General features: G+C 51.8%; 4 protein-coding genes across 4 annotated transcripts; 2 read left to right on the top strand and 2 right to left on the bottom strand.

Moving 5' to 3' along the window:
* Positions 1–990: 990 nt before the first annotated feature.
* KRP23_851 (uncharacterized protein) lies at positions 991–2,528 on the bottom strand (the record flags this gene model as incomplete). Its single annotated transcript, XM_067893733.1, has 6 exons — positions 991–1,022; positions 1,094–1,100; positions 1,179–1,376; positions 1,449–1,576; positions 1,640–1,670; positions 2,118–2,528. The coding sequence occupies 6 exons, from the start codon at positions 2,526–2,528 to the stop codon at positions 991–993; spliced, it is 807 nt and encodes a 268-aa protein (XP_067751415.1).
* A 105-nt stretch (positions 2,529–2,633) lies between these two features.
* KRP23_850 (Cleavage stimulation factor subunit 77) lies at positions 2,634–5,142 on the top strand (the record flags this gene model as incomplete). Its single annotated transcript, XM_067893722.1, has 5 exons — positions 2,634–2,702; positions 2,777–4,040; positions 4,113–4,259; positions 4,341–4,719; positions 4,791–5,142. The coding sequence occupies 5 exons, from the start codon at positions 2,634–2,636 to the stop codon at positions 5,140–5,142; spliced, it is 2,211 nt and encodes a 736-aa protein (XP_067751414.1).
* Positions 5,143–5,211: 69 nt separating this feature from the next.
* Positions 5,212–10,308, bottom strand: KRP23_849 (uncharacterized protein; the record flags this gene model as incomplete). The annotated part of the gene is made up of 9 exons (XM_067893711.1): positions 5,212–5,674; positions 5,749–6,857; positions 6,925–7,259; positions 8,211–8,976; positions 9,056–9,307; positions 9,375–9,509; positions 9,577–9,729; positions 9,790–9,945; positions 10,021–10,308. 9 exons carry the CDS (start codon positions 10,306–10,308, stop codon positions 5,212–5,214), a joined length of 3,657 nt encoding a protein of 1,218 aa, XP_067751413.1.
* A 288-nt stretch (positions 10,309–10,596) lies between these two features.
* On the top strand, positions 10,597–14,136 carry KRP23_848 (uncharacterized protein; the record flags this gene model as incomplete). Its single annotated transcript, XM_067893700.1, has 4 exons — positions 10,597–13,131; positions 13,194–13,271; positions 13,351–13,752; positions 13,819–14,136. The coding sequence occupies 4 exons, from the start codon at positions 10,597–10,599 to the stop codon at positions 14,134–14,136; spliced, it is 3,333 nt and encodes a 1,110-aa protein (XP_067751412.1).
* Between the last annotated feature and the right edge of the window lie 112 nt (positions 14,137–14,248).

Below are 14,248 nucleotides of genomic sequence, written 5' to 3'. Positions count from 1 at the left end.
CCCGCACTACACTCCGCTTCTCTGTGGGAGTATTTGAACTGCCTGCGAGCACCTAAGCGCCGGAAAATCGCCATAGCCTCGCTGATATATTCCTCGCAAGAATCCCAGTGCAGCTTGTCGACCTCAGACGTGTCATTTCGATGGGTTTTACTTTCGAATAAAGGGATTGTTTTGCACAGGGCTTGCACAACCGAATGCACTTGAAGGCTCTTACTCTTCAGCGAAAATTTTAAAATATGGTGGATCGCATCAGTCTTGACAGCATACCTTACGGCTCCTTGAATCATGTAACTGGATGCAGCACAGCTTACAGAACCACTGGTATTAACTATGCATCGCCAAGGTTTTAGAAAACAACAAAACACCTCCTTTCGTGATGAAGAAATGCCTAGGGAGAAAATGTGGTCCAGATCCAATAAAACGCCATTCACACCCAGGCAACGACACAACATTGTGTAAGATACTAGCAACCGTTTCAGTGGATCAAAAAGAGGGTTATCGCCTTTATCAGCTTTGAATATTGTTTCTGCAGTAGATCCATCTTCTTGGTCAATGACCAATTCGCAAAGTAAATGAATGTTTTGTAATGCACCGACAGATCGTCGCACACTGTCTGCATTGATTTCTTGTAAAAGCGCACGCGTCGTCGTAAAATAAACACAGAGAAATTCTTTAACCTCTGATGATTCCACCCACCAATCTTCCAGCTCACGAACTCCACTCATCGACATTTTCACCTGTTGCATGATTTGGACCATTTCCTTGCGATAGTGTCGTTTTCGATCGGACCGAGTAGGAGCAGCAGACAATAATCTCAAACCAATTTGCCGAAGAATTGACTGCTCCATCGATATAGTGAGCGAAATCAGTACTTCCATCAATTTTAAATTGTTGCCGATGCAATCAATTGGATCTCGAGACTTGCCATTGCTATCCGAGTCGTTAGTAAGTTGTTGATGAACGATGCAGAGCAGTGTGAAATATATATCATCAAACGTTTCCCGGGATCGTGCAATAATAATCTGTGCAGTGGTGAGGAGATCAGTTGAGCTAGGAGACGCCTTTGCATCCGAAATTTCGTGAATGCACTCACTGAAGTTCTACAAACAAACAAGTTCACAGAAATTCATTAACCCGCTTGCAGTACCTAAGACAGCAATAGCCCAGCAGAATCGTACAGAAGGATCCTTGTCGAGACTTGTTACCATTCTCCTCTTGGATTGAGCAAACCCAAAAGTTGGGAACAACTTGGTTGGGCCGTTTGGATCTGCAAAGGGCTTCGATGAGAATTCTTCGTCAACAATCTCAAGCTTAAACGCAGCACAACCCGTTCCAAAATCGACTACAATATGTTTTATCTGTCCGATCCACACCAACTGACAACATTTGCATAGTTAGTATGAGTGGCATCATAGTATCCACTTAAAAACAATACGCGAGAGCCTTGCCTGCAAAGCCGCGGAAACTGCTTTTCCCAATAAAGCGCTGAGGCTCAGACGCTTCGACAACGTACTGAATGTTGCGATGGCCAAGAGTTCGAAGCTGTTTACATCGGGGTACGCAATGCTAATTTGACCTGGTGACAGCAGACAACATATTGAGTGCAATCCAAATTCGCAAGAGGTCACAATTGGCTTACCGTTTGCAAGGAGTATCGCAAAGGCAGCGTCCTGTTGGATCCATACACCATTCAAAACGCGATGGTCCAGAGATATTCGTTTTACCAAACTATTTCGTAAGTCATGGTCACCTTGAAAGTGGTATACCACGCCACCAACGGTTAAAATTCCGAACTTCCACGTGGCTGTCATAAATAGTTTCAACGCCTGCGTATGGCTAGCGTCGGCAGTTGGTGCTCCCAGTGTTCTGGATGAGAAACTAACTGTCGCCCAACCTGCATCTATATCAAAGATCCACTTTTCTACAACGACAGAGCCACTCGCTTGAAGACTTGCGCGTAGGTACATGAAGCACTCTCCCATCGCAACTGAGCTAACAAATCGTCCACAACTGCACGCATCGACTGCTCGAGGGTCTCGATCTGTTCCATCCACCATTCCCCATTCATCTGCATTGCATCGGATCAGTCCATAAAGTTTACCAGTTGCAGCTCCTACCACCGCAATCTGCTTCCCATTGGAATCCACGAACACGTCTCCAATCTGCTCGTTCAGATTCGGCAAATGTTCAACAGACACTTCTCCAGTCTGAAAATCCACAACGTAAACTGCACTCGAGTGCTCTGAATCACATTCCGGGCTATTTATCCATGCAACTGCATACTTTGCAGGATAGTTGTTACTAGAAAATGTGGCATTCAACGGGAGCTCCACACCGTGTTGGACCACGATTGACCCGGCGCAAAATGCTAGCGCGTCCGCCACCCGCAATGAATTTTGCGCATCTCTCAGCACCACACTGCGCTCCGTCGCATGCAGTACCCAACCACGCTTCAAACCTGTCGCGTCGCCCTCTGTGTCCTGCGGAATCCCGACGGCCGCGCCGGCTACTCGCGCCTTCCGGCGCATGACTGCAAGTGTCGTTTCGCGACGCCTTCCCATTTTCCACCAATCACATGAATTCATTTTATAATTTCTTATTCGGGCGCCAAAACTCGAAAAAGCTCCAAAGGTATGGCGGGATCTGACAGCTCCGAGGAAGACGAGCCCATTGCGGTGCCGCAGAGCGCCCCTGCACCCCCTGTACGTGATCATGGCAATCACCATCGTTTCCTCTTTCGTTTGATATGCCGTTTAAGTACTAACTCGCCCTGTAGAAGGCGTGGATGGACGAAGACGCCGACGAGGAGGAGGAGGACGCCGACCTGAGCCAACTGCAGCGCCAGCGCTCGCCCAAGTTCAAGCGCTGCATGGCTGCAGTAGACAAGGACCCGTGGAACGCGGACGCGTGGATTGCGCTGCTCAACGAGGTGCAGCAGCTGCCCGTGGGCGAGGGGCGCGAGCATTACGAGAAGTTCCTGAGCCAGTTCCCGACGTCCGGCCGCTGGTGGAAGCTCTACGCTGAGCACGAGCTGCGCGAGAAGCAGTACGACCGCGTGCAGGAAGTAATCAAGAAGTCGCTCATGCAGTTGCGCTGTCCCAACGTGGACCTGTGGCGCTTCTATCTGGACTTCACCAAGGTCGTGAAGCTGGACGTGGCTGTGGACTCCAAGGACCCGGCGGCTATTGCAACTGCTAGGCAATTGATGGTGGACGCTTTTGAGCTGGCGGTGGAGCGCGTGGGGGGATCAATCCATGCGGCGCCCATCTGGCAGATGTACTTGACGTTCGTCCAGGAGGAGCAGGACCCGCAGGCCTTTTTGAACGTGAGGAAACTGTACCATCGAATGGTCATGGTGCCGCTTAATGGCATGGAGACGATCTGGAGGGACTACGAGAAGTTCGAACGCGCCATCCCGAATAACGACGCGCTCGCGCAGAACTTCTTCAAGGTTTTCCGACCCAAGTTCGATGCCGCACGCGCGGTGTTGAGAGACCGCAAGAAGCTGTATGATCAGGTTAATACGAACGCGCTGGCTGTGCCGGCGACGAGCTCTAGGGCAGATGCAGCAGATATGGCCAACTGGCAAAAGATTCTGGCGCTTGAGATGGGCAACCCCGAGAGATTGGACGCACTGCGTCTCAAGTCACGCATGCGCTACACGCTCGAGCTTTTTGTGAGTGTCAAGCGGCATTACCCCGAGGCGTGGTATCAGTACGCCACCTATGAGAACCAAGCAAACGACCCCGATGCAGCCGCTAGTGTGTTTGAACGTGCGGTGGAGGCTCTTCCGGACTCGAGTTATCTGCACTTTGCATATGCTGACCACCACGAGCTTCGCGGAGATATCCCTGCTGCCAAAGCCATTTATGAAAAGTTGATTAAGGATCACGCTTCGGCGCTTGCTTACGTCACATACCAGCGCTTTGCTCGCCGAGCGTACGGCGCGAAGGGATTGAGTGAAGCTCGTGCAATCTTTAAGAGAGCCCGCAAAGATGAACGTGAAGGAGCCTGCACATATCACGTATTCGCTGCATCAGGTACGCTTTTCCAGTGCAGTAGTTGTTTGCGGCTCTTGTCATATTCATGATTGTTGTATTATATGTCTGCAGCTTTGCTGGAGTTCTACAGTGACAATTCTGAAACCGGAAAAGACATCGCGCTCAAGATTTTTGAGTTGGGTTTGAAGAAGTGTATTCAGGAGCCTGCATATGTGTTGTGCTATTTGCAATTCCTTGGCCACTTAAACGATGACAACAGTAAGTTACTCGTTATGCTGAAGAGGGCTCTGTTTCTTGAACTAATTGCCCTGCGCATACGATGTGGTCTGGCTACTGTAGATATGCGATCTCTGTTTGAGAAGGTCTTGTCGGTCATGCCTGCGGAAGTATCTCGCCCGATCTGGGATCGATACGTTGAGTTTGAGCACACGATGGTAGCAAGTGGTGGCGACCTTGCCACTGTGGCAAAAGTGGAAGCACGGCGTGCGATGGCGTTCCCAGACGAGCCTTTTGTGGAGATGAAAGGTCTGCTGAGTATTGCTCACCGATATTCGTTCTTGGACTTGCGACCACCGACGAGTTGTGACCAGAGTTTCCTCGACATGTATCGCGCGTCATCCCGTGGTGGGTCATTAGCGAATCGTGACGCTGGTGGCGAAGATGGCGAAGGCATCGGGGCTATTGGGCTTGGTGGTGGCTTTGGTCTTGACATGGAAATGTGCGTAGAGGGCTTCAATTACTGTTTATCAAACCTTGAATTGCTGACTTCGTGCTGCATGTCGATACTAGGCAAATTCCGGGCCCTCCGCTGCCTGACTTTTTGAAGGAGTTCGCGGGAATGCTGCCTCTAAACCTGCCTTGGAATGGTCCGATCGCTGATGTCGAGCATATCTTCCGCGCGATGCTGCTTGTTGATTTCCCCCCTCGCTCGCGTATCGAGCAAATGGCTCAACAGCAACAACAGCAAATGCAGCAGCAATTAGCACTCCAGCACCATCAGCAGCTCCAACAGCAGGCAGCTGAGGCTGAAAAGAATAGCGGACTTGGCGACGATGATGGCTCCTCGGGAGTGGTTAGCAAGCGACCGGCTCATGATATTTTCCGCTCGCGTCAAAAGCAGAAGTTGTCAAAGCTTGGATAGTGCAGGGGCTTGGCGGGTAAAGCCATTGCAGTAGTTCAAACGCTGTAAATACCACCAGCTATTAGCGCCTTAGCTGTTATAGTTCTTCTTGTGCTTTTTGAAGTTGACGACGATGGTCGGGAATCCCAAGGCTTCGTTGTCTTGAAGCTCTACTGCAGGCTTCTTGCGTCCAGTTAACACGGAGGTAGCCGAGCTGTTCATTCGACTCGAAGTTGTCCCATAGGACTTCACAATGAACCCATTGTCATGATTGTCTTCATCGTCAGACAGCGATTCTTCGTCGAGTTCTTGGCTGCCTCCCTGCTCATCTTCGTTCTCGAGGTCGGTATCATCGCCATCATCGTCGATTGACAAAGCAGGCCGCCAATCCCTGAGAAGCGCAACCGTGAGATCCTCAGCCTGGAGTGTCCGACATGCTGAAACAAGTTTGTCATCGCTTAGCATCACATCTCGGGGCTCGTAGTCACCCCAGATACTTTCTGCCGCTTCCCATTCAACTTTAGCTGTTTCCAGAGCGATATTATTCACGTCACTGTTGGGTCAGACAAAACGCAAAGAGTTAGTACGATGCACATGATGAAGTTCAGCTCAGCGCTAGCAGCGCACCTTTGGGCCTGCAAAACGTCCTGCAGCTCTTGAATACCATGAGAAAAGAACGGGAGCAATTTGGCCTCGGTCTTCGAAATCTGTCGGCGCGTATTGTACTTTTTCCCATAAGTCTTGGCCAGCAGCTCATTAGCCCAGCCTCCCTTTCGACCGTTGCGTTGCATTTTCAACACGACTCGCTCTTGGAAGGCAGTCGTCACCGTCTCCATTGTTGCTGCCATCGCAAGTGCCGCACCAAAGAGAACACATAAATGCCCTAACGCGCCCGTAGCATCACTCACGCTTTGCTCAACACGCCACGCCACGCACTTCGTAATAATACACTTGACGCTCCGTGCGGCAAAAGCACCAGCACGTAGTAGAAGCAGATTCGTCTTCACCGGTAAGTTGAATCCGCAAGCTTCCCCTTGTGCGAACACCCGTAGCGCGCTTTCAAATATATGTATCGCTCGGCAGTAGTCTGAGAAAGGGTTGAAATCAGCACGACCTTGTGCGTTTGGCTTCTTCGGTGCTGCGCGGTACAGTGAAGCGATAGCGCAGAGCAGTACCGCTTCGATGAAATAGGGCAATGACTCGTTTGTCAGGCTTTTTAGAACGATATGCTTTCCATCCACCACCACAGCGAGTTCATCTTGGCGGCGATTTTCCTCCAGATCACCCTCGTCAGTTTCTTCCTCGCTTTCGTCAAAACTTGTCGCTCGCTTCCGTCTGCTCCTTTTGCTCTCATTCGGCACAGCAGCATCGATAAGAAGACGCATTTCCTCGAGGTATTGAGCCAACAGGAACGATCCTGCTGATGCAGACGCCGAGTATGTCCACGAACCAACCACCAGGTACGCAATGTGGCGCCATTTCAAAGACGAACAACGGTATCTCGCCAACGAGACCACGCTACCTTTGCTCGGAGACACGACAGCATTGGACAGAGACCTGAGCGGAAGGCCATTGAAGAATTTCCCGGGGTCGCTTACAAACTGGCTTGGAGATGGTAAAGATGGGAATGTTTGGTGCAATAGAGCTAGGCAAAGCTGACTGACAAGGGGGCTTTTCCTCGTGCTCAGTACGAGTGCGACCAGCGTGTCAGTAACCAGGCAAGCAAGCGTTGGATCCTTTCATTCACACATCAGCCGCACAGGTCAGTACTTGACTGTTGAGGCATCTTACAGGTTTACGTACCGTCATCTCAAGGCACTGCCGGGACAAAAAGCGAAAGAAGATCTCGTTGCAACCATGTGGATTATCACAGCGAGACACGTCATCGTCGGGGCTGGCACCCGTGGCAAGAAGCTCCATCATTTTGTTGGTCCAATTGGAATCTCCTGCCGCACTAGCAATACGACACTCTTCCAAAATGACAAGAAATGAGTCGTAAATGCACGCCAGACTGTGGGCCATCAAGTTTCTGGTCACCGTGTTCGCCGCCGCAACCTCGGTCGCGTCTGCTTCGAAATCCTCGTCTAGTACACTCCCTGATTGATCGTATTCTTCGTTGCTGATAGTCCAGCTAAGCTCTGCCGCACGGTGGCACAGCCATTTCACTGCCCGGCGTCCTTCACTGCGCGAGACCAGTAGTCTGAGGTTTCCACCATAACTCGATGCGACACCGTCTTCCTTTAAGCCCGAGGAAGTTACTGCATGAGACTGCAAGTGTCTACTAAATACTTGCAGCAACACCAGCTCATGAGAGAGCGCAAGCTGGTGCTCCATGAAATGTTCCCGTTGCCCTTCAAAAGCCAAACAAACGACGCGAAAATCCAAACCGAACAGTGAGGCACAGGGAAGCTCTCCTTGTACTCGACGAAGCTGACCGTTCAGCATTTGATTCGCTATTGAAGCTTCCAGCAGCAGCCATTCCAGCTCTTCCTTTTGTATTTCAGTGCGGCGTGAGCTTGAGGCGTCGTCAAACCGATCAAGACAAACCTGAATATTCATTCTTTGACCTACTAACATTCGCTGTAGATGGTCACGTTGCTCCAAGCAGATGTGCAACCGAGCTGTCATCCGCGAATATTGCTTCATGCATTCCTGTTTCGACATCGAACTTGTCACCATGGACGAATACTGCTCTGCAGCGAAGTTGGTCGAGGCCACTGCTATATCCAGAGCACACACGAAATTCCAAATGACGCTGTTTAGCGCTGAAGGCTCAACAGACCCGCTGGTCTCAGGATTCAACCCCAACTTATAATCAGAGGGAAGTAAGAAGGCAGCATCCACAATCTCTGCCTGCTCAGCTGGCGGTGCAAACTCCAGATAGCAATAGAAAAGCTCCCGGAGAAGACAGATTTTCATCAGGTACTCTTGCTCTGTCAGCTTGATGCTTGCTTCATGTTCGGTGGGTTTCATAGCGTCGAACGTGGGCGGAGGTACTCCAAACCGCATTTTGACTACAAATTCTGTGGCATCCACAGCCAAAGGAGCTGCTGGTCCCTCTTGATCACTTATAACAGCCCTTTCCCCACCATCGAATGCAATCGCAACGTTGGTGTCTTCCTGCGTGCGCTGAAGTACTTGATCACGTGGTGTCCAAGAAAGACCCTTCTTTCGAAAGATCTGCGAAATGGCTGCGGTCAGTAGTGCCCGCTCCTGCTCCAGTGAAGATGCCTCGCGCGTCCGACCCATTTCGTCTCGCACAAACCGCATCACGTGCAACAGCGTCTCGTCACGGTTTGCAGACGTTAAAAGACGTAGCATCCAATTTGCTAGCGACTTTCGGTCTCGAGAATCCACAACGACTTGATTCTTGAGCAGATGCCCCGTCAGAAACACAGCCATGAGCTGCTTTACCTCAACGGCACTAGCGCGAGTTTGTAGCGACCGTCCGTACTGAAACCTGAACGATTGCTGGTCTTGGCCCAAGCCAGAGGTTCCCACCCGAGACACAAGTTGCTTCTGAATGGTAATCATCAGCAGCGAGTAAATACCTCTCTCTTTCTTTGTCAGCAATGCCATTGTCGAGCAAAGAAGGTCGAGAATGTGCGATGGATACCGCCCATCAATCTCGGATTCCAGCGTAGCAGAGGCAATTCCGTGCAGGTGGTCGAGGAATAAATGAGAAGATGACGCCAGTGTGGCAGCATTCCTCCGCGCAAGCTCTAAAAAGCGCAAAGCAATTACCTCTGCCACGTTCCAGCATAGCGCACTACGTGTACGTTGCACGGAATCTGCGTTGGCAAGAAGCAGTAGTCTCTTTGGTTGACTGGCAATCGTTAGCAAAAGCGTCAATGCCTGTCCACACACACATCGTCAGGAATTAAGAAGTTGAACTACGAACTAGGACAGGGCCTTCAGATAGCTCTTGTCTTACCTCTTCCTGCACAGTACTCCTGGTTTCAACTAGGACAATGAGGGAGTCGACAGAGTTGGCAATCAAGTTTAAGGCCAACGCCGGTTGGGTGGCAGCGCGGAAGCAAACTGCTAGAAGACAACTACAAAAGCGGACAAACGATGGAAGCAGATAACCCCATTCTGGTTTCACAAGCATTGCGGCAGCTTCACGCATCATGCGGCCGTGCAGCCGACCACTTTGCGCAACGGACGTTGTAGCCCGTACAGCCACCTACAACAAGATACAGCGCATGTTAGAATATTCTAATCGCAAACAGGTTTTCAAGCCCGGAGCTTACCTCGTTTTCTGCCGACTTGCCCATCACAAACGTCAGCAAGACAATGTCGAAAGTGGTCAACGGGTCCACATGTCGAATGAGACGCAGCAGCGCCGTCAGCGCCACCGATCCAGCAGTCGCATACCGCCCAATCACCTGCCCGCCGCATAAAGTTAGAGCAGGTCGCTCACTCTGCACATTATCAAGTATAATTCCCGCGCACCTCCATCGTAAGCGACAGCGTGGCGGAACTGATCCGGTTGCACTCCGTTCGCAGTCTAGCGAGCGCCTTTGGAGCCGACGATTTGGTGACCATCGACAATAGACTCTGCACCACTGCAGGGATATCCTCCTCTACGGCCGCATCCAGCAGTGACTACCGACAACAAAGTGTCAGTCTTTTGCAATTCCCCGCTAAACAAAATCCAATCCTGACCTGCGTCGCCTCCACGACCGTGTTCTTCTCGCTGACGTCCAGCGGCATCTCCGCGAGCGAGCCCAGCACCGGCACGAGCAGCGATCGGTCCGTCGCCAGCAGCTCCAAATAGGCCTCCACCACCAAATGCACGCACTCCTTGGACTGGTACGTGAGCTGCCACAGAAGGTATCAAAAGCGTCGATCCCGTCACAAAATGGCGTAAAAGTCTCGAAATTGCACGCACAATACCTTGGGAAGATGATGGATTAGCAGCACTCGGTGGTCACAGAACAGCAGCAGCGACAGAATCTCCTCCGTCAGCTCGCGCGTGGGCGCCACGTAGTTCCCCAGCAGCCGCAGCAAAGCGTTCGCGTCGTCGCTCGAGTCGTTGCTGCTGCGTAGACGCTCCAGCACCAAGTGCGCTGTCTCCACGCGCTGCAGGCCGCTGTCGGTGCGCAGCAGGCGCCTGCATAAGTCCAGCGCCTGCGCCACGTCCCCATCGACCACGAGCTCGCGGTGCTGTTCCACGGACGACATGGCTACAGTGACCAATTATGTGAGGACCAAATTATAGGTGGACTACAATGAGAACCAATTATATGAGGACTAAATTATGGGACTAATTTTTGCTGATGCTTTTTTTTCGCGCTATTTTCGGATGGCTTCGCTTGGCGTTTCAAAACCATCTGGGCTGATGCCGAGTTATTTTTGAGTCAGCAGCACTGCATGGGCTCACTTGGGGGTTGCCGACACCACTTGAAGCCGTGCCACATCGCAATCCAAGGCGCCAGGCCACAGTCCACTGGATCGACACTCTGTTCTGCCATGGCGCAGGAGACGGAGCCCGTGGCGGCCGCGCTCGAGTCGCCCAGCCCCAGCAAGCGCCGCAACCGCAAGAAAGGACGTCATGGGTCTACGACCGAAGACCACGACGAGGACGAGGAGCAGGACGCGGCCACTGACCTCATCTCGCTGCCCTCGCCAGTGGCTGCCAGTAGCAGTGACGACATATTCGCTATGTCATTCGAGACGACGTCGGTGGAGCAGGCGATGGACCACTTGGCGCTGGCCCAGGAGACTCAGGAGGACACACTGCTCCAGTTGCCCAGCGGACGACTGCCGCTCACGCCCCCACCCACGCCCGAGCCGTTCCTGGTGCACTCGCCAGAGAAGGGGCAGGCACAGGTGGCACCCTTGACTGTGGAGGCTCGGCTGCTACCGACAGTTGAAGAGGCTGAAATGGAAGTGGCGAGCGAGTCGCCCATGAAGGTGAAGAGTGAGGCGGATGTAGAGCAGGAGGAAATGATCGAGCAGATGGCAGCAGTGGATGTGGCAGATGCTTCTGTCGAGCCGCCGATGGAGCTGAGTGAACATGTTGAGGATGCTGTGGTGGAGCAGGAGGCGGCGGTGTTGAGCAGTACGCTAGCTGACTTGACTCTCTACAGCGGCACTATGCTAAGTGTTGAACATGTAGAATCGATTGAGATGTCAGAAACTGCAGTCGACGCCGCATCCGCTGCAAGCCCACAAAATGTGGAAAAGGTGTCGCCCGTCGCAGATGATCACGTGGAGACCACTAAAGATAACGTCAAAGTGAAATTGATTACCGCTGAATCAATCGAGTACACCGCCCCCGAGGTAGCAGTCTCTGAACCGACAGCAATGGTGGTTGAGGTATCCCCAACAGAGAACTTGGTAGCAATCAAGCAAACTCCAGTTGAAATTCCTGTTGTAACGGAGCACACTCTAGAAGAAGTTAAGTTAACTGAACCAACTCCAGCACAGACTCCCGTAGCAAAAGAAGCCGCTCCGACACCACAGAAGGAAGAAAGCAAGACATTGCCAGAAGCGTCGCCCTCTCCTCGTCGCAACAAAAGAAAGGGTGATAGCCAGCAGCTCCACACCGCTCCAACTGAATTCCCCAAGCCATTCACTCAAGCTCATCAGGATGAAGCAGTACCATTAACGAGCAGTGAAAGTGGCAGGAAATTAAAACAAGTGGCAGCCAAAGACTCTGCGGAGTTTCAAGTACAGTCACGCACGGCCAAACGAAAAGGTGATGTCTCCGACGTCAAGCCTCCACCAGCTCCAGCCGCGAAAGCGACGAAAGAAATCCGCCCAAAGCGCTTGGTTGCGCGTACGAGCTCGGGGCCCATGCTGAACAAGACAAAAAAGGAATCGGAGGCAAAGTGTAAGCCGGAGGTGGCAGCGCGTCCTGTGCACGACGCGAAAAAGGACTCGATGATGAACCCCACAGCGAGCAGCATAGCGAGAGCAACAGCAGCTGAAGCCCGCAAGGCCTTGCTGAAGGGTGGGGCAGCCAAAAAAGCTCCAACCCGCAAGCCAACGAGAACCAGACTCGTGGCAAAATCAGCAGGGCCAACCACTACCCTTCCCGCTCAGCAGGCTTCCGTTCCGCCCCCTGCTCCTGTTGCGGCTGATGACGGAGAGCGCAATGTGAAGCGTCGACTAAACGCAATAGAGGTGGAGGCTGCAAGCAGGCGGCTGTATGATGATGCCAAGGAGGCAAAGTTGAGGAAAGATGCTAGACGTGCCGAGTTAACGGAGACGTACACTTTTGCGCCGCAAGTCAACAACTTCAAACGACGCACAACTCCTGGTGAGTCAGAGAATCTGAACCTAGATCATTTCAGTCGTCTACATGCCCAAGCGAAAGAGCTACAGGGAAAAAAACGCGATCTCCAACAGCAACATGAAAGAGATGGCTGCACGTTTGCTCCAACGATCTCTGCGCGAGCCAAGCGTTTATCTCAAAAGAGCTCGGCCCCGAGGTACGAAAACCTGTACAAGAACGCCCAAGAGATCAAGCTAAAGCGTGAGGAGAAGCTCATGGAGAAAGCCAAGACCACCGAGGAAGAATGTCCTTTTAAACCGAAGATTACAGCGTCAAAGTCGCCAGTGAAGACTAAACCACTGTACGATTCAGAGCGCGAGAAACAAAAGCGGTTGGCCCTTCAACAGAAGAAGATTGAAGCTGAAATGAGCGAGTGCACCTTTAAGCCAAAGGTGACTGCCAAGCGCCTGAAGGTGAAAGCCGAGGAGCCATCAGACCTGCCGACAGATTCAGCAGCGGAGGCTAACCCCTACAACCGACTCTACCAAGCCAGTATCGAGCGAGCGGAACGCCTCCAAAAGCTTCGCCAAGACCGTGATGAAGAAGAAAAGGCTCAAGCACCGTTCCAGCCAAAGATCACAACACGTTCCCGAGTTGCAAAAGGCCAGGCAAAGGCGAAACAACAACCATTCCACAAGCGGCTTTACAACAAGGATTACATGAAAAAGCTGGATGCCGAGCGAGAGCAACGGCGCCTCGAAGAGGAACAGCAGTTCACGTTCAAGGTAAGACAAGTGCTTTGGTAGCTGAGATGATTGCCGCTGACAGGTTGTTTGTTGTGTTGCAGCCTGAGATAAACGAGCCCCCTGCAGAGATCAAGGTCAAAGTAAATGAGCGTGCTAGTCCTCGGAAGAGCATTTTCGAGGTTCGTGAAAACTAAAATGCACGTTGCATTCACTTTTGTGTGTTGCTTATCCTTTTCGTGGATGCTGCATTGTCTGTAGCGCCTCTACGACGAAAAAGATAAGATGAAGGAAAAGATCGAGTTAAGCGAGGAGCTGAGGCTTCACAAGGAGATGGCTGAGTGCACGTTTCGACCTCAGATTGAAGCTGACGCAGTCCAAAGTAATGGTGGGACAGCCCCTCCAGTATGGGAGCGCCTTCTGAGCTACGACAAGGCTCAAGTGATTGAAGAGCGTGAGAAGCTGAAGGAGCAGTTAGAAATGCAGGAGTGTACTTTCAAGCCCGAGGTCAAGTCATCGGACCCGCTCTCGATGAACAAAAGTCCATCGTTCAACGTCTTTGACCGATTGACTGGCAGTGGAAGCAACTCGTCGCTGGATCCGACGAGGCCGAGTTTTATCACGAGACGCCCAAGCAGTTCTCCAGGCCGCCAAAGTCCAGACGTAAGCTTCATTTCCATGGAGAAATATGTCAGAAGATCCTAATGATTTGGTGTTGTTGGTTAACAGACGAAAGGCGTCTCAATCGGGCGGATCATTAAGACGACGAAGTTCGCGCTGCCTGCTGAGAGGAAGATGCTGAGCAGGACGTACTCCATTAGCCAGCCTTCAAGCGTGAACAAGCAAGTGATGAAGAGATCCACGTCGTTTTCTGGCCCCAAGTCTGCTAGCTCGTCGCCAACGATGTCGATGGGAGACGTCATTTCCAGACTCCAAACGGCGGCACCAACGCCTGCTGCCAATGGAGATGCCACCCAACTCCACTCACTCGCAGAAAACTACGATTCGTGGTCGGCCGAGCTGGAAGCAAAGTTGCGTCACCTATAACAGCGCGGTGGAAGACCCAACTACACTCGAGTATTTTATTGCGCGAGGCCGATAACTATCTCTTGCCTCTTTACCAAACAATATGAGCTACCAGAAATCCAATAAAGGCACA

This window comes from Phytophthora ramorum (assembly GCF_020800215.1).
Source record: "Phytophthora ramorum isolate Pr-102 chromosome Unknown Phyram_PR-102_s0001, whole genome shotgun sequence".
Classification (NCBI taxonomy): Eukaryota; Oomycota; class Peronosporomycetes; order Peronosporales; family Peronosporaceae; genus Phytophthora; species Phytophthora ramorum.
The sequence above is the reverse complement of the archived record's forward strand: the minus strand, read 5'-3'. Positions and strand labels throughout refer to the sequence as shown.